Source organism: Rhodnius prolixus, unplaced genomic scaffold (assembly GCF_049639745.1).
Source record: "Rhodnius prolixus isolate KJV_2025 unplaced genomic scaffold, Rpr scaffold_9, whole genome shotgun sequence".
Lineage (NCBI taxonomy): Eukaryota > Metazoa > Arthropoda > Insecta > Hemiptera > Reduviidae > Rhodnius > Rhodnius prolixus.
The window spans coordinates 26,237,186-26,261,775 of record NW_027411604.1 but is presented as its reverse complement, the minus strand read 5'-3'; the positions used below and the strand labels follow the sequence as shown (position 1 = coordinate 26,261,775).

Genomic DNA, 24,590 nt, shown 5'->3' with positions numbered 1-24,590 from the left:
AGGAGACTAAAGAGAAGCTTGATAAACATTATGGTGACTCTGCACCTTCGATTAGAACAGTTTATAAGTGGTTTCATCGGAGTGGCCATATGGGCACAAGTGACGCTGAACGTTCTGGACGCCCTGTTGAGGTTACTACTCCAGAAATCATTGATAAAATCCATGATATGGTGATGGATGACAGAAGAGTGAAGGTGCGTGAGATTGCTAGTGCTGTGGGCATCTCGAATGAACTGGTACATAATATTTTGCATCAACATTTGGACATGACAAAGCTATCCGCAAGATGGGCGCCGCGATTGCTCACGCTTGACCAAAAACGAAATCGTTTGAAGTGTTGCAAGGACGGTTTGCAGCTGTTCCAGAAGAATCCGCAGGACTTTAAGCGTCGTTTCGTCACTGTGGATGAAACATGCATACATCACTACACTCCTGAGACCAAAGAACAATCTAAACAATGGGTTACCAAGGGGGAATCTGCGCCAAAAAAGGCGAAGACCGTTCCTTCGGCCGGAAAGATTATGGCGACTGTCTTTTGGGATTCGCAAGGAATAATCCTCATCGACTATCTGGAAAAGGGTAAAACTATTACAGGTGCATATTATTCATCGTTATTGGACCGTTTGAAAACCGAGCTGCAAGAAAAACGCCTACAAAAAAGTCCTTTTCCATCACAACGCACCAGCTCACACCTCAGCAGTTGTGGTCGCAAAATTAATGGAAATAGGGTTCCAACTCGTTTCACATCCCCCCTATTCTCCAGACTTGGCTCTCTCGGACTACTATTTGTTCCCCAATATGAAGAAATGGCTGGCGGGAAAAAGATTTTATTCAAACGAGGAGGTGATTGCAGAAACGAATGGCTATTTTTCAGACGGACAAATCCTATTATTCGGAAGGGATCAACAAACTAGAGCAGCGTTGGACGAAGTGTATAAGCCTAAAAGGAGACTATGTTGAAAAATAAAAAAGGTTTGCCCCCAAAAATTAAGTAGTTTTTATTTTTGCACGGACTTTTCAAACGACCCTCGTAGAAAGAAGCAATTGTAGAAAAAAGCAAACCAAGTGTGAAACACAACGGAAACAAGCTTACATGTAAACTGCGTTTGTTTCCTGCAGTAGTGATATTGACATTTAATCTACATAATAACAACTTTCACAAGACATTAAAATAAAATCAAATAAATTTTACAGTGAGTGCTTACGTTGCATTTAGATTTAAATGAGTTCGTTATTGACCTTGTGTAAAAAAAAAATCATTCTTTTTAACTCTTTCCCATCATCAGGATGATGGAAATATTTTGATAAAATAACAATTACAGAAATAGTTTTCTTTGATTTTATCCGTCTTAACACGTTTATTGTATCGCTGCCCGGGTTCGAACTTACATCTATCTTCTGTGGGGTAGATTAATCAATTTGGCGAACAAATTTCGACTTCACTTACGTTACCATCTCGCATTACAATTTCTCTCTATTCACAATTTTAAATTTTGAGTTATAATCGGGAATACACGTTTTTTTCGAATATAGCGGCCAATTTCTTTTATGTTTTGACTAAAACGTAACAAAAAAAAGTATTTTTTTTTACAAAAATGGTAAATAGTAAGATCTTGCACATCTGGGTAGTGTGAGAAAGGCAGACACGACACTCTATTGGGCGAGCTGGATAGGCACCCTGGGAAAGATCCAATTTTGCTAGTATTCGAATGTAGAAAGATAGGGATAAACAAAAGGTTGTCGCTTTAATTTAAAGCAAAACAAATATTTTGAAACCAAATGAAATTATTTTGTTGCAAAAACTGTAAGAAACAAGTCTACAACTGTCTCGGTTTCCTGGTCTGCCCGAAGGACTCTTTACCCAATATTCCTGAATCCTAGCAGTGTTGCAGAACGGAGATACATCCAATGGAACACAGAAAGGTTGAAGGTCCCATGTAGACTATCGTCTCTGCTTAATTTCAGCCGAACTGGAATCCGCCAGTCAGTCAAAGTGGTGAGTGACACTATACACCACTTAGTAGCGAATTAGTTGCACCACCTGCTAGAACCAGATTTGTTGTTACCGAGATTTTCCCTCCAAAAATAAAAAATTGTCATCTCCGGTAAATGAAAAAGAACTTTCTGAGTACATTCGAAGCACCGGGGATCTGAATGGCTACATCTCCCAGTTTTCCAGCCACTGGATTCACAAGAATGCTTAATTTAATATCTTCCAGCTTCCCTTGATTGGATGGATTCTCATCCAACGCACCAGTACTCGCTTCGGAGATAAAGCGTGGCAAGGAAACAATGGATAGTACTAGTATTTGCTAGAGTTTCTTTCCTTATGGGTGCTGTTGTTTAAGCTATCTATGTAGCAGTGAATTGATGACTTAATCTATGTTTAATGCTATGTTATCTTTTATAATAACAGCGTGAAGATGTGACAGGCATTTCTGGTAATGGAGAAAAAAATAAACATGTTTCTTAATATTAGAGACAATAATCGGTAAAATAGCTGTTAATAAGGGAGCACTACCTAAAAAAATAAAAAATAAACACAAATTCTAAGAGAGCACTTCCCACATACCAGAACATGTAGCTCTAAAGAGTGAACGGATTGTCTCACCAAATAAGGAATAGAACTCGGCTATACCGGGGGCGAGAGTATGCAACGCTCATATACTGTGATTCTGTGATCAGATATCGTGCTTAGAACAACTCAAAAACTGTTACAGTCAAAAAAATATAGGGGAATTAGTATATCTGAAAAATTCTAGCAATTTTGTACTTTAATTTCCTACGAATTAATCATGTTTTAACAAAAAATTACTGACCACAAACAGATATGGTCCATCAAAGGTACTGCTTTAATGGATTCTACAATACTCCTGTAGAGTAATAAATCTGCAGAAATGTTTTCGGTCAATCCGAACAATATTGCTTATCGTAAGTTTCAAATATTTTTCCCGGTGTAAAGATGTACAATTGCAGAATTTTGTACGTCTGATGATGTACAATTTCAAATGCAATTTAAATCTGGTTCTCCGTATAATTTACAAATACAAATAGGTGCGGAGACATGTTTGATTATCAATAAGGTGATTTCAACAACAGTCTACTCACCAATATTAACCAGCTTCACTCCGTCTTCATTGACTGCTGTCAATGCCGCGCTTACATTTTCTAAATACTGATGTTGATTCATCGGTCTTCTTATCCAATTGGTTCTTAATTTTCTTTTTTGTAACACTTCAACTAAAGCACAAAGCCGGGTGCCATCACAAAAGTCTTGAGCTAAGTCTCGAACTTCCATTGAAACGCATCGCAGATGCTCATTGACCCAATTCCTAAACGTATGCGCTTGTATTTCAACCCATAAATCTTCATTACCTTTAATTGCCATACCTTTGGCAGCATGCCCTTCAGGGCTGCGGGCCACAAGGCCAATTTGCGATATACCTAACGGCTCGGACGCCATCTTATTCTCGGCTACTATCATCCATCTGTTAGCACTTAGTATGTTACACTACAACACTGTGCGACTCACTGACTGGCGAACTGGTGTCCAACCTTACCGACTTACCACCTACCAACAAGCAACAGGTAAAAGTCGCAACAGCTTTCAAGGTCTGCCACGGCCAATTGATCGCAGCACAGTACAACTTACTACACCTGTCTCCCACCATTTACCTGGGAGCTTCACTTTTACTTCTGTACTTTACTTTTGGCTAGCCGCTAGCACCAGTCTATCTGCACCCGCTTATCTCGAGATTGGAACGCTAATTTTGATGCTTACTTTATGAATTAATAAGTAATGGAAGCAATGGTCAACAATCTAGGAATGGAAGATTCTCTCACTACTTCGAAGAAAAGAAATCTATTTGGTACTCGAATCAGAGCAATAACAATAATCATCAAAATGGCTCATAGTTTAATTAGAATAGCCACCGCCATCAACTAAGGTTGGTAACTGGGTTAAACAACACTTCAATAAATGTTACACTAGGGTAACAGGTATCTTCAACAGCTGGACCTGTTAACTTAAGAACAATTGTGTATCAGGCCGTGTTTCCTCAAAGTAAGATTTCTATCACTTTCGGTAATCTTTGAAGACTTCCGATTCACCTCCCATCAACAACGTCCATGGGGTACAGTAATATCAGATTGAGGAGTCAATAGGACCAAAGAAGCTGCTTGTTTTGCTGCCTCATCCGCATATTCACTCCCTCTAATTCCCATAAGCGAAGGGGACCAGAAATCTGAAACAGTAAACTACTCCCGCAAAAAATTGATAACTTATAAGTATAAACTCAACATTGATACCTACTAGAAGTCTTTAGCGCCTAGATGAATATCACAATTTCATAAGGCTTTGGGGCCAACAAGAACTCAGTAGATCAACCAAACATACCAAATTATTATTAATGATGAGTGCCATATTTGTTTATGGGGAAATGATCAAAGATAAATGGTGAGTAGTTTCCGAGGCCAAGGCGTTATTTTACGTTTTCTGGTCGTGGTCATATTGGCATTATACCAAGAGTTATGGAGTTGATTGAAAATAACTTTATTATACCAATTGTTGAAAATTCCGTGAACCTCAGAAATTTCTTATTCTTTCAATAAAAGTGATCAATTATTTTCTTCTCAAGAAATATTCTTTATTCCTCTTCCTTACAGGATCCATGCAGTTTTAAGCTGCCTCCTTGTTGGGAAGCTGACGACACCTATGCTCCCAGATATTTTACTATCATCGAGGGATCAGACAGCATTAAAGGTACGTGCACCTTTAAGTTGAAGGAAATGAAAACAATTGCTATTCAATTTGACTTTTTTATTTATTTAAGGTTAGTCAGCATCTAAGGTCACTGGCGCCGGTGCCTTCTCAGTTAGATTCGACCTTTCTATTAAATGGCAAAATAATTTTTGTAAATTTTCATCTTTCGGAGGAAGTGTACTTGGGAGATATTATCGATTGCTACATTCATCAAATAGACTGCACTACAACAAATCAAAACATTTTTATATTTTTAAGGAATATTCTAAAATCCTGTTAAATTAAAGTAAAATCGTGTATAAATACTACGTTTTGTTTTATTACCATCCATATTTAAACAGAACATATGGGGTTATTAGATTGTTTCAGATTTTGGGAGGTTACAAATATGAGCTGCTGTTCCTAATTATCGTATAATTGTGTTGTGCTTAAGTATAGAGGCTGTTGCTAGTCCAAGCCACAAGCCAATTGTTCATTTTCATTGCTTGAGTAGAAAAAATTTGTTTGCTTTCTGCTCAGAAATGGCAAAAAAAACTTCTATTTAACTTTTTACATCACTTTTCAATGAACATTAAGTTTAGTAACTGTTGAATCGATCATTTTTTTTACAAGCTTTAACGGGGTGTTATAGTTTAAAAATTCACTTTATGGCTGAAAAATCATTCTGTCGTCTTTGTGCATTGAAAAGTGATAATTACATTAAAGTGTTCGAACAGCAAGGAAAGCATTTGCAACTAGCCGAAAAAATTAAACAGTGCCTGCAAATATGGGTACACTTATTGTTTATTAGTTTTTGTTTTTCATTCAGAGTGTATTTTAAAAACTGATATATTTATTTTTACATAGTTGATGCCTGAAGATTTGCTCCCTAACACAGTTTGTTTAACATGTTGTGAAAAAGTGAATGAATATTCAAATTTCTATGCTTTATGTATTCAATCTCAAACTTCATTAATGGAACTGTTGGGTCATCATAAGGATAATATGATGCTGAATTCAGAAAGCGAAAGTTTGGAAAATCGGGAGGTTCCTAGTGAGATGAATGTAAGAACAGTTTTAACTTTTGCATAATATGAAGTCTATTACTCATACTTAAGTTTTAATTTTCTTTAAAAATAATTTTTATTCCAGGTAGAAGCCAACAATGTTCAAGGCATTTCAATTAAGGATGTCAAATCCCAGGAGAAAGGTGTTTATTTTATTAATTTAATACAGATAATATGAATGCTAAAATTGTTCATAAAAAAAAATCCTGCAGGACTCCATGAGGTCTCACAAAAAAATAAGGAATTTTCGCCTAGCAAACAATTCTTTGACAAAATTGACAGGAATGAAGTAGAGTCTCCAAAACACCCCGCAGAAGACAATGGTGATGAATTTATAAACGAAGAAAGTTCTTTTGAAGATAAAGACGTGTATGATGATACTGGATGGTTTAAAAATTATTTCGAAGTGCGTCCGCCAGTCAACACAAGAAGTAAGTAGTTTTACTTGTGTTGTATATTTGCTTGACAATACTTATAACATTTTATGATCCTTAAGGGAAGTGTTATTGCTTGCTTTTCATTGATTTTGGCATCTCTGAGAACATCCCAGTCCTCTGTCACAAACTTACTCTGCACCCCTAACAATCAATCCTATACACACACGCTCTATAGAGGTAGTTGATGTTTGCAACTGTTTATTTATTTATACGCACGGACACATTTAAAACTTAAGAGGCGCATTCATTCTAAGCAATGACGTTGATAGTTTCGGAAGTCACAAAACATCTTTTCGGTAGCCGAGAATTTGACCTGTAACTGCTCGTTTTACAATCTCCTACAGATTTTCGTAGTTTGTTAAATATTCTACTATTATTTGGATTCTTGACCAAATCACATTTTCATTTCCTACCATTCTGTACAAATATATATATATTTAATTTGTTTGTTTTTTTTCAGAAATGATGGAAGGCTATGTTTGGAAATGTTCAAACTGTGATAAAGAAATGCCTTCCCGTTCTGCTCTTAAATTACATTATTACCAAGAACATAAACAAGCACCAAGCTTTAAGTGTATGGATTGCGATAAAGCTTATACTAGATACAGAAGTTTCGTTCGCCATGTTAAATTACATTGGAATAATGAATGTTATAGGTAGTTACATGAATAAAGTACATTTGGAAGCATTTAATGGCTGCTAAAAAACGTCACCTTCCTTAAGGCGTAAAATTTGAGTTGTGAAATTTACAGTTCATTTATAAGCGCAATTATTGTAAAATTAGTATACAGTAATTTCTTAAGATAAACTATAAATACTTCCCAATCTCAAAACCCACGCCTACACAACTCCGTGCTTTTATGCCATGTAACGCCATTTAGAGTTCGACAATTAAGTTTTACTGTGCTTCTCGGTAATACCTCACTATAACTACGCAGTTTAAATTTCGTTTAGTTGAAAATAGCTGTTAAACTATCCATTGGTAATTGCTTCGTACAGGCACTCAAACGTCTACAAAGTGTATCCCAATTTGATTTGAAGTGCTACTCATTTTCTCTTGGAGAGTTATCAAAGCTCCCAAGCAGAAGTAATTGGTAGACGGGATGTCGTTTCAGTATGTTATATTTGGGAGAACATCTGAATAATAATGGTTTTGAATTTTTTTTTTAATAATATTAACATTTTTTGAGAATATTATGCATACGTTTACTATTTTTGAGTCTTAAGAAGCAATTTTTGTTATTTTAGTTGCAATATTTGTGGTAAAGATTTTTCTCAAAAGGGTATATTGCAATCACATATGACAGCACATAGTGAAGAGCGCCCATTTGTCTGCTCAGAATGTGGAAAAGCTTTTAAGCAATACAGCTCTTTATATTTGCATAGTAAATGTCATCTTCCTGAAGAAGCCAAACCAAAGTTTCCTTGTAAAATCTGCACAAAAGTGTTAGTATTTCAATTCTATTGTTTTATTTTTGTTCTAAAGTGATAATATTTTCAATTATATACATATTATTATTATTTGATAGATTCTGTTCCAAACATGCAATGGAAACGCACATGAAAATTCATACAGGAGAAAAGAATTTTATTTGTGATATTTGTGGTAAACGCTTTATTGCTAAAGGTAGTTTGGACTATCATATTAAGACGCACGATGAAAGAAAGCCACATTCCTGTAAAATTTGTAACAAAAGGTAAATTTACTCCCGTTTCATCTTATATTTCTTTGCAAAATAGAGTGAACAACTTATTTCTGTAAGGGAAATTTATCTTATCTAGTGGAATACATTTTTATTAAAAATGAATTTTTTCCCTTAAATGAAATTTAAGCGTAAAAATAAAAATTTGATACACTTCTAATTTTCGTTAGCTCATTTTCATGAATGGCGATCAAAAATCTTTGATTAGAGATATAAGATATATTGTATTTTAGATCACGGTTATGAGCTTTAGAGAGAAAAATATCCAGCCCATAATTAATAAGCTCTTTTTCTTTTTGACAGCTTTAAGACAACCCGACTTCTTTCAAAACATGCCATGTTACATACTGGTCAAAAACCACATCAGTGTGATGTATGTGGCAAACAGTTCCGTGAACGGAGTGCGCTGAAAGAACATTCTAGGATACACACTGGTGATATGCCTTATTCTTGTGAATTTTGTGGAAAGCTCTTCAGATTCAAGGGCATCCTTACCGTAAGTAATAAATATTTTTTTATAAATTTTAATTTTTTTTTAATACGTTCTTAAATATTTTATTAAATCAGGTTCATCGAAGGCAGCATACAGGAGAACGACCATATCAGTGTGCAATATGTCATCGTGAATTCACGAATTGGGCAAATTATAATAAACACACTAAGAGAAGGCATAAACCAGGATCTGAGGGAGAAAGTGAAAATGAAATTACTGGACAAATAAATCAACAAAGTATACATCAATCAATATTACCACAACAGCAAGATATTCCTGATAATGGTGAATTTCAGTCGGAAAACATTAACAATGTAACATCTGCCATAGGCCCCACACCAACAGTACAAGATGTATTTTCGCTTGAGCCATCACTGTACGATAATGTACCTTTAGATCTAGCGGAACCTCTTTCAGATCTGTATAGAGTACCACCGACATATACAGCTAGTGTGCTGCCACCTCCTCCAACGGCAGTACCTTCATCATCGGCTCCACCACTGCAACTGTATTATTTACATCGCTATATAAGATATCCAGACTTCATACCTACAGTGTCCAGTCAACTATTAGGACCTGTGGTAGATGAAACGAGCATTCGGCCAAGGTGATCTATCTATTTAGCTATGGCAAAAACTATCTGGAAAACAACTGGGTAGTCCAAATTTCAGAGAAAAATCCTCAAAGCGCTATTAATTTCTAGCAATTATAATTATTTTTATGTTGCGACCCAAAAACTAATGTGTCCCAAATCAATTGCCTAAATTCATTTAGGTGGTACTGAGTGAATTGTTGTTTCATGTAATTGTCTTTTCATAGTGGAAATTTCTGCTCATTATCTTCGGGCATCTCATCGACCCCCAAACAATGCAATGTTACCTTTATGAATAACTCGAGAATGAACATCGACCTGAATGAACTTCCGCCTCCTGTACACGACAACACGACTATAGTCGTAGAGTCTTCCAGGCTAACGTCCAGAAGATTTATTAACTGCAGGATCCAATTTAAATTTGACTAGTCGTTTGGTTGTGGTAATTGCTAGCTTTTCAAAACCTGAGATTAGCCAGGCAATTCTTTTTAAATCAGTGTAATTACGTTCTTCCTTTATTAAGTCACCGTAACAATTGACGCCAGCAAGTGTACTGTCTCATCATGTGCCATTTTCACTTTTTTAAGACAAATCTGTTGCTGTAGCTTTTGATCATCAATTGAAGTAAGTGAGCTTTTTTCAGGTGCAATCTGTAAGTACTGACCGTAAGACTATTAAAAGGTAAATCCTATCCGAAAGCCCCGACATCAAACTTTAGTCCAAACTCGTTGATAAATTAACTCTTTCGTTTTAACTGCAATTTGCATCAGCTTTTTCCTTTTTTTTTTTTTTTTTTTTTAATTTTAGGTTTCAGATTAATACATCCTGTCTATATTAGGTTTTTAGTATCCTGAGGTTAGATGTAATTCTTCTGAAACTCATTCTTGAAACCCATTTGCAGTTTTACGTTGTTATAGATTATGTATATAACTTCTGTATCCCGTGATTGAAGACTTTTACCTTCTGTAAATCTTCCTTTTTTTTTTAAGTAGTTGTTAACTAATCAAGAAAAACTTGTTTTTGCTTCAGCTGAGCTCACTTTTTTTTAAAAAAAGAAGGAAAAATTATTTTGTTCCTTGATAATTTTCTTAGGATTTAGATTAGGATAAATTTTTAAAAATATTGCATTTAATACTGTGCTGTAACAGATACTGTTTCCTGATGATATTTGTTTAAGAGAGGGCAGATAGTCTTTATAATGTTTTTGGTTATTAAAATAATAGGCAGAATATTTTGTTCATATGCTTGTTTTATTATTATGTGTTATTGTAAAATATATCTATTTATTTAGGTATTTTATAAAATCTGTTAAATTTCAAAAGTATTTAATAATCATTAATATTGTAATCTATATTTTTTTTTTATAATAATGAAGTGCATTAAGATTTAGTCTTCCTTATAAAAGTTTTACATTCCAAAGGAATTTATTTGGAGTTGAATAAAGTGATTTTATAAATTATTTTTGGCTTTTTGTGTGCATGTGTCTAATATTTCATTTGCTGTACACATTGGATTATCAAGATTATAAATGACGCTTAGCTTGGGCAGGACTATGAAGAAACTGTCTGCATGCTCTTCTTTATCGATTGGGTCAGATGAAGGTTTACTTAATGTAGAGCACAAATCCGGTGAAAGAATTCACATCTACGTTGAAGGTTTACCAAGAACCATTCTTTCTTTCCAATCTCCAAAAAAGGCGAGTTTTTTTGTACTACAAGTGTTCATCTCAAGAAGCCTCTTTTATATTTACTAAATAGGGTTGATTCCCAGAATCATAGTGCATTCAGGAAAAGTAGAATGACTTCACTCTTTGCCGGCAATGCAATCGCTAGTTTGCGGCGCGAGATGTTCGGCTTGTTTAGACCAGAAGAGATCATGACGCAAAAACGACTAGCGATTACAACCCTGAACCACGTTAAGAGTAGAATCTTCAAATTCTTTATCTAACGAGGAGCTAGCTCAATAAACCTCAATGGCTGCAGTGCCTTGGGGAATAGTACTCTCCCAATTAACAAATAATAATATAAATAATCGTAGAACTTATGTTTTTTGTGATTACGCCATTAATGCAAGATTTTCCATAGTCGGCTATTGTTAGTTATTACATTTAGTCGAATTTAGAAAAGCATACTAAAATGGGAGATCTGTTTTAGTCAGCAATGTACAGGAACAATCTGTACCAAACAAAATTTATAAATTCCTTGAAACATTGCACTTAAGTTTTTCTGGAAACGCTCATTTAATTTTTAGTAAAATCTCTGTCACCAATCGCATTAATGTTAGTTAAAATAATTTAAAATTAGAAAATAAAAACACAATAATGAAAAAAACGTTCTATTAAAGGAAGAATTTATAAATAAATCATATTGCAGCAAAACATAAAACAACAGGATATTAAAGTCAACTTGTTTGTTGGTTTAAATTCTGAAGTTAGAGAAAGATGAATGAATATATGCATGACGCATATCCCTAGATTACAAAATAAAACAAAATAATAAATTAAACAAGATGGTCCACTGTTAATTATTAAGGCGGGGAAGTAAAATACTAACTAGGCTCATTTCTGAATCATCAAAATAAAATTCATATAATTACTTTTTCTTTTACAAGAGTGAGAAAAAAGTGAAAAGCATTTTCATAATTAAAAGTTTGAATTGTGATATTATTAAATGGAAAAATCACTATCACAAAAAAATAACAATATTAAAATTTTATATTTTGAATAATTTCGATTTCTTTATTTTTAGGAGTAGGAAATTTTGTTAAATTTTGATGAAACATAAAACCACGTGCAGACTACTCGTACTTGCGGAAATTATGAAATATTCTCGGACTTGGAGAAGTATTATGGATGGGAATGCATATCAAGTGAAGAGCAGACCGAGATAGTATCCAGATACTTGCACTGAGATTCAAGGATTAGTCAATAAAACAAGAGGGGCTTGTTAGTAAGATAGTTGAATAGGTCGTAGCTTCATAAGACAGCATAACAATTTCCACACGAACCTTGAGCTGTGATTTCTAGCAAATCATCATTTTTCTAAACTTAAACACAAGTTTAATTGTCCCATCATAAACAGTAGCTAAGACCATCATAGTTTGCTCATAAATGTACAATAATAGTTTGCCCAATCTTTTTTCTTTTAGGATGCAAGACCAAATATATTGCATGTTTTTAATTATTATTTTCTCTTAATTAAAAATACTTTTATATCTTTGTTTTTAAAATACTTTACAGTTTTGAAATATTCTTTCATTTCTAATTTATTTGTAATTGGACAAAAGTATTTATTACGCTTCAATCGGGTGAGCTTCTTAGATGAGTTAATCACTCGTTACTGCATCCCAGAAACAATCGGATCATTTATTAAATATAGCAAACACGAAGTACAAGTACACTCACTATTTAACAAAGAGTCAAATATTAATTTATGAAATCAAAATGGCAGTGTTAATTGAGAAGAGGAAAAGAAACAAAAAAAATAATGGTACATAAACCTATTTAAAGCCTAAAAACGACAATATTGCCAGTTTTGATATGTGCATCAGTTGCAAAAGTGCGTGCTCTGCACTGTAAAGCTCCATAGGAATACTATCGAATAACGGCTAGACTTATTTCTGCATCGACAATCACTCTTGTCAAAAAGATCAAATATTTTTGGAAACATTGCGTCTCGGCAATAACTATGAAAGGTTACAAAAGAGAAAATGTAGGGAAATATATTTATCCATAAATCGTAGTCCTCTACAATTACAAATGAAAAAGAGTTTATATATTACCAGGTTTACCAGGGTTCCAGGGTTTATATATCATATAAACTTATTTAATCACTTACAAGCAAAGTAGTCTGGCGAGGTTTAAGAAAAATTAAAAAGCATCAATTGAAAGTAAGTAAAAGTTCTCAATTTAATGTGGCGCAGTAGCTGTTGTTAAAGAGAATTAAGTTTGTAAAAATAATAAATTAAAGAAAATAAAATTGCTCAGTTGGAAGAAGTGAACATTCTAAGAAGGGATTTATGAGGTAGGAATCAACTCAGACCAATCAATAGAAACCACTTACAAAAAAAATACAACTCAATATAATTCAATTAAACCTTCCTTTTTTTTTTTTTTTTTTTTTTTGATACTACTGAAATAAGAATGCTAAATATCTTTTCATTTTTCCTCTTTTATTCCATTAATTAAAAAAAAAAATTATTTTTTTTTTGTTTTTGACCGGTGGCTAAAATTTATCACCAGCATGTTAACATAGGTAAGTATTACTGACCTATCTTCTACACAATATAGAATTACACAATGAAAATTGGAGACAACTATATTAATTAGCAATAATACATAATTCTCTTTCAAAATCCTCTCTCAGACGAATCTTGGATTTTCCAATTATATCCCATTACTTTAAAATGTTGCCCGTCTGCAGCTTTACAAGGCAAAATAGATTTTGAATATAGAAGAAAAAAAATTCTTTTTTTCCCCCAACAATAAGATAGAAAAAAAAATATATATATAAAAGTTCATTTTTTTTTTCTTTTTTGAGAATATTGTTTCATATAATGTTTTATTCACGTTTTTATTTTTTGCAGCTGTCTTAATGGAGCCTAAAATTCGGTACTGCTACCCCATATAAGGCACTTGCAATATACCCTAATTACATCTTTGACTCAAGACGTTGAAAGTACTTAAAATATTGAATATGATTTTTAAATTTTTTTTTTTTTCTTCTAAAAAAGTCAATACAGATCATAGGTAAAAATCATATTAACTCTTTTTTTTTAACCATAGTAGCAATAGCATTAAGTTTTATATACAAAATAAAAAATAAAAATAAAAACAATAAAATTAATGTAATAAACACATTGAGCACTTGCGGTAGTTCTTTTTTTTTTTTTTTTCATCTTTACAAATTTATCAGCCGCAAGTAACAAATTGTCATTAACGCCCACAAAATTGTTTTTTTTAAAAAAAAAGTAAAAATAAATATAGTGCTTAATTATACAATAATCAATATTTTCTTTAGTTTTATCTCTTTTTTGGGAGTAAAAATACTATTAATTTGTACAGTAAAATAATTTTCCCAAGTTAGATCATGGGCACTAACTTATGATATTTAAGATTATATTATATACAAAAACAAAACTTTGTTTCTCTTCCTATTCATTTTGTTTTTTCTCTTTTTTTGAAATATTAAAAATAATAATAATGAAATATATACTCAAGGAACATAGCCACTTTATTCAACTACTATTCCGGTATACTTTGCTTGCCTTCACTGGTTTAGAACAGAATGTAACTTAAAACTGTAAATTATCATCTTTCTAACAAAATAAGAAAAACAAAAAAAAAATCTTGAGAGGTTGCATTACGGATATCAATTGCCTACATTACTGTAAACCTCTAATATATGTTTCAAGACATTATGGCCAATTTAACAAGTTTAACAACCTATATTAGAATAAAAAAAATCACAGTGTTAATGCCCCTAACTTAAACAGTTTTACGTTTTTCTTTTAATATAGTTTCTTTTTTTTTTCTTTTTTTTTTTTTTAAATATACATACAAACAGATGTATATTAGAGCATGCAAGAGATGCAGAAAGGCTTCGAAGGAGCAGAGATCAATTAAGGATTGGCTGAGAGAGGGTGACACATGTATTGGTGGGGAGGGGCGCGAGGTTCATCTCTATTGGCCCCACCAATCAGGGCCAGAGCTCCCACTGTTCTGATTGTTGTGATTGCTGGAGTAAGAACCTCCATATCCTGATCCACTACTTCCGCCATAATAACCTAAGAATAAGAAGACCAATTAAGAATCTTAATTTAAAAAACTTAAAACATATGTAAGACTAGATAGATGAATACTACAATAAAAAAAAAAACCTCACTTGTGTTTTTTGTCTAATTTTGGTCCAAGCACCATTAGCCCTGAGGGCCCTTCGTCAATCCAGAGACCTCACAAGGCAGTGTCAATACTAAAGGCATACAATTCTTGGATCTTTTTGAAAACTTTCGCTTGTGGTAAATAAAGAAGGCAATTTTTTTTTTTTTTTAATCAGGATTTGTTTAAAAGTCCGAATTACCCGCGTGATAAAATAAACATTTTGCTTTGCATAATGATTCGACAAATCATTACCTAATTCTCATGTTCCCTAAATTCATTAGCCCTAGGCCTAAAAAAACTGCGTCAATATCATCAATCATTCATATTCAAAAAACAGTGCGACTGAAGTACGACATTAATCTGCTATTTTATTTTTCTTTGCTTTAAAATTATTTAATAATAATTTAAAATAACAAACAGTTCTTTAGGTATTCGATAATAAGGGTGAAGTAACAACGTTTTCCGTCTCAAACCGATGTTCTATTAGAGTTCATAATCATTTTATACAAGCTGTATATTGGCTTAAAATTAAGTTAAAATATAACTAAGCGAAATAAATAGAAGTATTTTATGTAAAAAGTCAATAAGCGACAATATTTCAATGTTTTGTTAAAACTGAAAAAAATAACTTAAGAATTCACTTTAGGATTTTTGAAGTTTAGAGAAATTCAAGGCGTTTTACTTTAATTAATTATTTCAATTAATTTATTATTAAGCGGATATTCCTGTACTTTAGATATGTATTGCAAAAAAAGTAAAAGCAAAAGTAATTCAGTCGATATTTGTGTGCAGTACTTTTATATTTTATATCTTTATTATTAAACATGAAATAGAACACATAAACATAGAATTTCCCGGCTACCTTCATCCAATTCCCAACGAATAATCCCTTCGCTAATTCAAGATTCAAGAATTGCTCCTTAGGTCAATGAGCTGAAAGGTCTCTTGATAATGCGGAGGTCAAAGCTAGCGCAAATTGGGTTACTGAATCTGTCGTTTTCGAGAAGCGAACCCAACTGCACCAACAAAGCTACCGCATTCCTCCGAACGAAGGAACTCCACTATTTATCTAAAAACTTACTATTGCTACTGTTGTAAGAGTTGTAACTGGATGAACCAGAACGAGTATTATTCCTACCTCCTCCACCACTACTTCCTTGTTGTCTGCAATCACGGGCGCCAAACCCACTAAATCTACTGCCTCTGTACAATTAGAAGAAAATATTTCTTTATTAATTATAATGCTATTAATTATAATTTATAATAAAAATTAACAATGCCTACCCTTTGCCAGCTCTCCTGGACGAAAGTGGAGCTTTCATTTCTGTAGACAAGCTCTGTAGCCAAGGAGGAAGCTCTTGCTTAGAGTCGACTATCAGATCTACAAGGTCCCTGACCAAGTTACGGTTTTTGTCATTGAAAAATGAAGTCGCTAATCCTATACAAACAAAAACAAAACAAAACAAAATTATTACAATTAAAACAATCACGCTTCATCATTTGTATACATACAATTATGCAAAGAATACTTTTACTTCCTCTGTAAATCATTAAGAAGCGGTTAATAATATTTACCCAAATTGCCCATACGTCCGGTACGGCCGATTCTGTGAACATACTCTTCCACATCGTTTGGAAGATCAAAATTGATCACATGCTTCACGTGCGGAATGTCCAAACCGCGAGCAGCAACCTGGTTAGAAATAAATGTTTTATTATGACTCTTAAGTCGAAGCAGTGTCAGTTTCAAAGTGGATCAATCATCCAAAATGAGGAAATCATTCACAAGGTATGTTATTAGATTTTTTCTTCCTAGGAGCTTCTTATTGCTCACTAACCAGAGATAAACAGTGTTGCCTGTAACGATAGAACACTGTCCAGAGGCCGTCAGTGCCCCCCAAAAAGCTCCAGAAGCCAATGACCCCAAATATTGTATACCAAAACCTCGTATCTGAATTATTTAGATTTAAAAGTTTTGTCCAAAAATAGCATTTCAATTACTGATATTCCACTTACCGCAGTGGCAACAAGTACAGGAGTATTTCCTGAACGAAAATTCTTTAGTGCTTCTTCTCTTTCTTTCTGGGATCTGTCACCATGAATTGAAGTAACAGGATATCCCGATCTATAGAGATAATCCTCCAGTGAATCGGCTCCTTTTTTGGTTTCAACAAACACAAGAGTTAAAGATTCCTCGCCTAAAATTCAAATAGTCAAAATAGTTACTAGTAATTCGAAATAAATGAAAAATTAGTTTTGTTTAAAAAAAAAACCTACGTGCTTGTTTTGCTGCTTCCAAAAGATCCAAAAGAAAAGCCCGTTTTTCATTTTCTTCAACCCAAACAATTTTTTGGGTAATATTTTCAGAAGTAGATCCAACGCGACCAATAGCTAAGAATATATAATTATCTAAGAAGTCTCGAGCAAGCATCTGAAAGAGTTCAATATAAAGTTTGAAAAGTAATGAACTTTTTATTTATATATAGACACGGCTTTAAAAAAAGATAAATAAATCTGATCGTAGACCGTGACCATTTAAGTAGTTAACTTTTCCAAAGCTGATTTAGAATATGATTAAGCAATAATTTATAAAAGACGTTGAATGCAAAAAATAAACAAGGGAAGTTATTCTAAGTATTACCCAAAAGTCGATCTCCAGTATCTACGTAATTCACAATTTAAAACAGTATTTTGGATTGGAGGATGAAATTTCCTTGATATTATTTAAACCAGTAACTAAAATTACATAATTTATGTTGACTTTATAAACGATTTATTAAATAATAATAAGAAACATATTTTGTTGATGAAGAAGTGGCACTTAACATAAAAGCCAACCTCACCTTCTTTAGAGCACCTCTATAAAGAATTTTTTTGGAATAACGTTACAAATTTAGCAAATAAACTATTTTTTTCTTAGTAAGTTTAAAAACCTTGTAGCTGACTGACAAAATTACAAAAAAAAAAAAAAAAGTAAAAAATTACAATTATTAAGAAAATGTCAAATCAGTTAGCCATATTCGATTGAAGTCTTATTATCAAGCTACATTAGATTCTAAATACCAAATTTGAACTTTAGAAATTTTATTTTTTCCAGTGACCCTAATCCACAGGCCAACCAACTCCATTTATAGATACCATATTTTTGTAGTAGATGGACCTTCTAAAAAATAAATTTCTGTTAAGAACTCAAAAATCTACTATTATAAAAATCTAGAACGTCCATTATAAAATTAATAAATAATTGGGAAGGGGGAGAAATCACTTTTTAAAACTAATTATACTTACTTGAATTTCCTTGGGAAAAGTTGCCGAGAACATCAGAGTTTGTCTTTGCCCAGTTAGTGGCATTGTGTCCTTTTCTACAATACGTCGTATTTGTGGTTCAAAACCCATGTCTAACATGCGATCTGCTTCATCTAGTACTAGATACCTGTATCATATCGATTAATTAAAAGATGAAAGTTCGAAACCGGTCAACGATACGATGCGTACAACAATGGATAAAAATAAAAGAGAATAAAACCTTAATCGCATAACTTCAAAAGTTTTGATGTACAAGTTATGAGCATTGTCTTGTAAATGGAAGTTCTAAACCATGTCACTACGGTATAATTATTAAAAAAATGTTTTTCGCTGATATTAACTAACATAGCACGCATGTTTACTTTATTTCTGGCCAGTTTGGGGATTCTATTCATCATTAAAAATTAATTTTCATGAGATTAAGAACATGTGACTATCATTTAAAAAGTTTTTGTTTTAAAGCACTACAATTCTCTAAGTCGAAAGCACCTGTTGCTTAGAAAAGTGTTGATTGCTTTAAGTTATTTGAAGGAAACAAAGTAAACCAGGAAGAAAGGAATGTAGCCAGAAGAAGCCATCCTTGAACGAAACCCTCAAAGTGAGAGTGAGACTGGCTTAAAAAAGAACTTACAGCAAAGTAAATTTTCAAAATACCTGCAATTTTCTAGTCCTATTTTCCCTCTATCAAGCATATCTACGAGACGACCTGGGGTTGCGACAAGCAAATGACATCCTCGGTCTAAATCTCGCATCTGATCGCCAACAGGTGCGCCTCCATAACTGCAACAGTTTATATTTAAATCGTATAGTTTAACTTTATATTCAAAAAAGATATTTATCCAGCATTATACAATGTAATAATAAAGTAAGTAAAATCATAAATTTCAAAGAGAATTAATATAATTTCTGTATGTAAAAAAAAATTAAAAGAATAGACAATAATAATGAAATAGAAATATCTAGCTCACACTACACATGGGCGCAATCTGGAACGATAAGCGAATTTTCTAGCTTCCTCATGAATCTGTGTGGCGAGCTCCCTTGTAGGTGCCAAGACTAGACCCAATGGATATTGCTTACGTCTACCCTGAAGGGAAACAAAAGATAAAAGTATTAAAATAACATTACAAATAATTACAAAAACTTCGTAATATTTTTTTACCAGCTTCACCACTACTATTCCGTTTTTACTGTTTAGAGCAGTTACTTTTAAGAAATTATGTTACAAGAAACTAAATCCATATATCTATTAACACAACATTCTTTCGTTTATTATTCCTTTTGTCATTAGGCTTCCACAACTACGAGATTAAGGCTACTTAGTAAATATCATCACTTAAAGTAAAAATGAAATAAATTAATTAAAATTAAATCGATTTACATTTGTTATTTTGTAGAATGAATCAAAATTTTGATTGCGCATAGTGAATATTCTGGTGCAACTTTGTAAGCAGGACAAAAAAGTACATACACCAGCTGCTAAAGTTTTACATCTAGCTTACCATTGCTCTCTGGCTGGGTGTGCTCAATGGACCAGTTTCAAGCATTTGGTTGAGAATCGGAACGAGAAAAGCGGCAGTTTTACCACTGCCTGTCTGAGCACAAGCCATCAAATCCCTGCGGGACATTATGATAGGTATTGCGTGCTTCTGTACTGGTGTAGGTTTGTCGTACCTAGCTAATCGTATATTGTTGGAAATTATATCGGTCATCTGCAACTCATCAAACTGCCAAAAGAAAGCAAATAAGAATAAAAACTTTGAAATGCTTATTACAAGGTCATCAAAAAAAAAAAAAAAGAAGAAGTGTCAACGTCAAACTTACGGAAGTAATGTGAGGAGGTACTTGATCTCCGGTAGCCTCCACCGGAATATCCTCATACTTGTTGAAATTGATACCAGTGTTGGCGTTGCCAAACAGCTCGATCTCGAGTCTCTCATCGCGGGGGAGAGGCGTTGTCCAGTCAGAATGGGGATGGTGTGGACGTTCCTGCCACCTATCATTTCCTGCACTGCCTCCGCCACTTCTTCCACCAAACCTGCCTCCCCAATCATCTCTAAAATAAACAATATTTCATTAACCACTTGGCTTATATGTCATATACATGTTTTTAAACATGTTAAACTTACTGCCATTTTGTCAAGGAACTAAGAGTCAATGAAAAACTAACAATAAGTACTATTACAATTTCATTAGATGCATAAAATAAAGATTAAAAAAATATTGTACTATAAGAGAGAGATTTCCGCAGAAACTTCAAGATTCAGGGAAGAAGTGGCTAACCCATTCTCTCGATGAGATATGTTGTAATTATGCAAAATTCTTGAAATGGTTTAAAAAACAAATACTCCAAGCTGGATATTTCATACAAACTATGTCGTACAAATAAATACAAACCTTCCTCTATTGTAGTTTCCGCCCCTGTCTCTATCTCTGTCTTGCCAGAGGCTGCTACCACCGTTAAAAGAATCGTAATCGCCGTTTCTACGGTTTCCACCGCCACTGCCACGGTAGCTTTCGTTACGGCTGCTGCTACCTCGATTGTAGCTACTTTGACTACTTCGACTGCGATAGTCACTATCGTTGTAGCTTGTAGAAGTAAAGTTAGGAGTGGATTGCTCACTGCTTCGCAACTCTAAAATTTAATCGTTAATTATTTTCAAATTATTAACGTATTTTTTTTCTATGAATAAGTTACAATAATTCTTTATACTATTTTTTTTTATAAAAAAAGCTTTTACCTCCAGAATTTTTGTAACGGAGATGAGGCGGAATATAACGACCGGCGCTTTCCTTACGCCCGCCCTGCAAGTCCAGACCAGCGAACTGAAATTTAATGAACAAAATATAAATTATTATATCGTATTGAGAGAGATGACTAACTACATTACTTTGCTAACTTACATTACTGCAAAGACTACTGGTATGCAATGTGCTACATAATTTTTTTATCTAAGAAACATAACAATATGAGCGAGTTTGAATATACAAAACGTACTTTTAATACAGAGCATTAGATTTGATATTCGTTCTTTGCTCGTACTGAAAATATCTGTGGAAGACGAACGGTTGAAAGTAGAAGTTAAATTTTGAAAAAGGCTTTCATGAGTCGTTGAACAAAAAATGCACAACTGGAATGAATGACAAGGCTTGGTCCAATAGAGTTCCAAGCTCTACAAAATAAAGCTCACATTACCCGGGAGGTGTTGTAAAGAAGCATGGATTTAATAATTATTATGAAATGTGGAGTGAGATTATTAAAATCACATAAAATATATGAGGGGTAATTAAGTTTTTTGACACACTGAATGTGGGTAGCTTTTTTGTAGAAGGCATTACTAATTTGTTACTTGTGTCATTGTACTTAATTAGATGCCAAAGTTAGGAATAGATGTACATTCAGTTCAGAATTGGCGCTGAAAATAAGAGTACTGAATTCAATATCATTGTTTACAACACAATCGAAGGAGATTACCTACAACGTAACGATTCAGAAGCATAAAACCTTAATAACGAATGGGGGTTCCACTAAAAGTCTTGTCCTTTTTTTAAGAGTTTAAAGAATAAATTATACTGAAGTATGGTAGCTATCATCAGTTAAATAAACTTATGGAAAAATTAAGGTAGAAACAAGTTGAATCACTCCCTGAAACATGATCTAACGTACCTCAATTTGCTATCCTATTTTTTAAGAGAAAGTTCTTCAAACCATGAAATATGATCTAAATACATTTTTTCAAGATTTTTTTTTTTTTAAGTAATAAAAAAATTATTGTTTTCATTATAAACAGGTTCAAGTGTGGACTTTTCTATAACTGTTTTCTTTCAAACAAACAAAGCCAATCTTTAATTAAATTAATGGATAAGTCCCGAAAAAATTATTATTTTTACAAAAACAGCAATTGAAGTTATCAATCTTGGCATTGTGATAGGAATGCTGTGGCCATTACTATAATTACAAAGTTTTTATGATTAATAATAAACTGCTTGAATAGGAAAATTCTTTTGAAAACAAATGATGATGTTAACAACTGTAAATATAATTATTAATGGCTCAGTTTAATTAATAAATATAATAATATAGTAAAAGAAATAACAGTAATATTTTAATATCAAAGTTATATTGAAAAAAGATAGACTTTAACATTTATATTAAATGAAAACAGTTCGTAGATTAGCGAATATCTATCAAAACAGTTTAAATTATGAAAATAATGACATCATGTAGAATATTAGAGCTTTTATATAAAAAAAAAAAGAAATATTGTATAATAAAATTAATTTATTGCTATAATTTTAAGGGAATACTTGGTGTTTAAAAAAAGCAATCTTTCTTCCAAATGAACTATGGAACACTTTGTTATTAATGTTTTTATACATCTTAAACAAACCTAATCAGCCACATATCCGAAAGTGTTGTAATACCAAAACCGGATGCGACACTGATTAAATAAATATCTCTGCACAAGGATACCAGTCAGGACGCATATTTAAATGTGATAAAACCTTTCTGTGCCATTGTTACGAACGAAGTAAAGCCCTTTTTTTTCCAGACAATACTTGACAATATTATATAAAACAGCCATTTTTTAGATAACTTTTATGGTGGAACATAAGTGTGTCAAATATAAAACTTAATAAACATGTTTTTATGAAAAAATACCCTAGATAACAGAAATAATTTTAAAAATTAATAATAAATAAAAATGGGAACAATGCAGCGAATACATCTATAGAATCATAGTTCTACCTTCACCAGTTAAAAACTTCTCTTAACTGAATACTTCAAGCTTTTATTAGAAGTAAATACATATATAACTTTAATTAGCTGGTCCTCATGAACATATGAGAAAGCAATAAAACATATATATTACAGCGCGGGATAATGCTTAAAAGGTTACGAGTTGCTGAAAAGACTGTTTACACAAGATCAATTTAAAGTGGGTCAACTTAATTTTGTCTTTGTTCAGAATAGTTTTTCAGCAAGGAAAAAATATCCACATTTTATATGCCCATAAACATTAAATTTTATGTATTAACGCGAGGATTTAAATGGATTAGGTACATATGTAAGAAGTTACTACATTGCAGTCTTTACTGTCCTTCAGAACTTTAAACTTATGATAAAGAAATAATTTCAAAGATGATGAATTTTTTAAAAGTTCATCACGAACTAAGAAAATCTATTATGTTTCTCAATCCTAAAAAGAGCTATCATCGTATTACTATAATTCTTAAAAGATGGGAAAAACTATACAATTTATGCAAATTGATTAGTATAAATAAATTTCGCTTCCAGAATTTTAAAATATCGGGAGGTACTAATAATGCCTTTTACCCTGTAAATAAAGCAAAAAGGCAATTTATCCATAACCAAATATGTGTTAGAAAGTTATGTGGTTTAAGGTTAGGTTTTGTGTTTTAACAATACAAAAGCTTTTAAAAGGTTTTTTTCAAAACACCTTCACTGTTGTACCATTACTTAAAAAAAAAAAATGCAAAAATACAGCCCATAATCTATAAAATTTGTAATCAGTTAAAAATTTGTACAGGGAAATAGACAATTCTTATACCAACTCATGATTAACCACAAACCTTTGAATTTACGAAAAAACTATAAGAGAAGTAATTAAGGATTACTAAATAATCGTGCGCTTTTCTTTTAGGTATAAATAGGCTTTCGCGGACCGAAATAAGTTCACCTAAATATGTACAAATACAGTAAAATAAAATACTTACTTGCTGCTCTAGACCTGATCCATTTTGGTTGGGTACATTACTCATATTACTACTAATCAAAACTTAGTAAGAGAGCCCTTTCGAAGTTCTCGAGTAATATAAATACACAAAGAGAAGTAAATGATGATCACTGGATGGACAGTGTCTACGACTAAGTATACTAAGCATCGATAGGTCGATTCTACCGGAAGCTTTCGATATGTGTCAACAACCTTTGCCAAGGACGGAAAATTTTCATATTAATTAAAATAATTTAAAAATGAAAAATAAAATATTATTTGTAATTAACAATAAGTTACCGTACTCTATAATCTAATGTTTGAATTCACAACTTTTACAGTAACATGCAAATAATATCCATTACTTTAAAAACAAAATTGATCATTCAATAAATAATCTGAACAAAAAAAATTAATAAAAAGAATTGAATTCATTATTTTGTAAGCAACTGAAAATGTGGTCATTAAATTTTTTTATGGGGAATGGAAAAAGTGTAAGTAAAGTTGAAGTTAGGATAAACTCACGAAATTTAAATCATCAACTTTCCATAAACTATGATTGTATGTACGAATTGCCACAATTAATTTCTCTGACTTGAACTTGACTTGCAAGAATAAAAAATTTGTGATCAAAC

At 32.6% G+C, this 24,590-nt stretch overlaps 3 protein-coding genes across 4 annotated transcripts in view; 1 reads left to right on the top strand and 2 right to left on the bottom strand.

Moving 5' to 3' along the window:
* Window positions 1-3,576, bottom strand: part of jbug (filamin-type immunoglobulin domains fbug) — a 92,759-nt gene extending 89,183 nt beyond the window's left edge. Inside the window, exon 1 of the mRNA XM_074127728.1 lies at window positions 3,109-3,576. Within this exon, the coding sequence (XP_073983829.1) occupies window positions 3,109-3,484 (376 nt within the window). The 5' untranslated portion in view covers window positions 3,485-3,576. The remainder of the gene's footprint in view (window positions 1-3,108) is intronic.
* Window positions 3,577-5,148: 1,572 nt separating this feature from the next.
* LOC141454014 (uncharacterized) lies at window positions 5,149-9,813 on the top strand. Its single transcript, XM_074127752.1, has 9 exons — window positions 5,149-5,532; window positions 5,609-5,806; window positions 5,894-5,951; window positions 6,021-6,239; window positions 6,706-6,901; window positions 7,494-7,691; window positions 7,775-7,942; window positions 8,252-8,444; window positions 8,516-9,813. The coding sequence occupies exons 1-9, from the start codon at window positions 5,410-5,412 to the stop codon at window positions 9,050-9,052; spliced, it is 1,890 nt and encodes a 629-aa protein (XP_073983853.1). The 5' UTR covers window positions 5,149-5,409; the 3' UTR covers window positions 9,053-9,813.
* A 4,737-nt stretch (window positions 9,814-14,550) lies between these two features.
* bel (ATP-dependent RNA helicase bel) lies at window positions 14,551-24,141 on the bottom strand. Of its 2 annotated transcripts, none has more exons than XM_074127743.1 (14): window positions 23,957-24,141; window positions 20,959-21,043; window positions 20,615-20,852; window positions 20,042-20,273; window positions 19,720-19,944; window positions 19,186-19,304; window positions 18,872-18,997; window positions 18,200-18,344; window positions 17,189-17,342; window positions 16,928-17,109; window positions 16,487-16,604; window positions 16,196-16,349; window positions 15,993-16,114; window positions 14,551-14,817 (listed from the first exon to the last, which is right to left on the bottom strand). In XM_074127743.1, exons 1-14 carry the CDS (start codon window positions 23,999-24,001, stop codon window positions 14,714-14,716), a joined length of 2,049 nt encoding a protein of 682 aa, XP_073983844.1. In that variant the 5' UTR covers window positions 24,002-24,141; the 3' UTR covers window positions 14,551-14,713. The 2 variants fall into 2 exon arrangements, with proteins under 2 accessions (XP_073983844.1, XP_073983845.1); XM_074127744.1 differs by having other exon boundaries at window positions 16,050-16,114.
* Window positions 24,142-24,590: the final 449 nt, after the last annotated feature.

Bases quoted from the DNA above. Each gene is read 5' to 3' on its own strand.
- LOC141454014 (XM_074127752.1), top strand. From the start codon at position 5,410: ATGGCTGAAAAATCATTCTGTCGTCTTTGTGCATTGAAAAGTGATAAT. The intron at 5,807-5,893 runs GTAAGAACAGTT...TTTTTATTCCAG, and splicing joins AGGTTCCTAGTGAGATGAAT to GTAGAAGCCAACAATGTTCA. The intron at 5,952-6,020 runs GTGTTTATTTTA...AAAATCCTGCAG, and splicing joins TGTCAAATCCCAGGAGAAAG to GACTCCATGAGGTCTCACAA.
- bel (XM_074127743.1), bottom strand. From the start codon at position 24,001: ATGAGTAATGTACCCAACCAAAATGGATCAGGTCTAGAGCAGCAA. The intron at 20,853-20,958 runs GTAAAAGCTTTT...ATTAAATTTTAG, and splicing joins CCGTTACAAAAATTCTGGAG to AGTTGCGAAGCAGTGAGCAA. The intron at 19,305-19,719 runs GTAAGCTAGATG...GTTTCCCTTCAG, and splicing joins CACCCAGCCAGAGAGCAATG to GGTAGACGTAAGCAATATCC.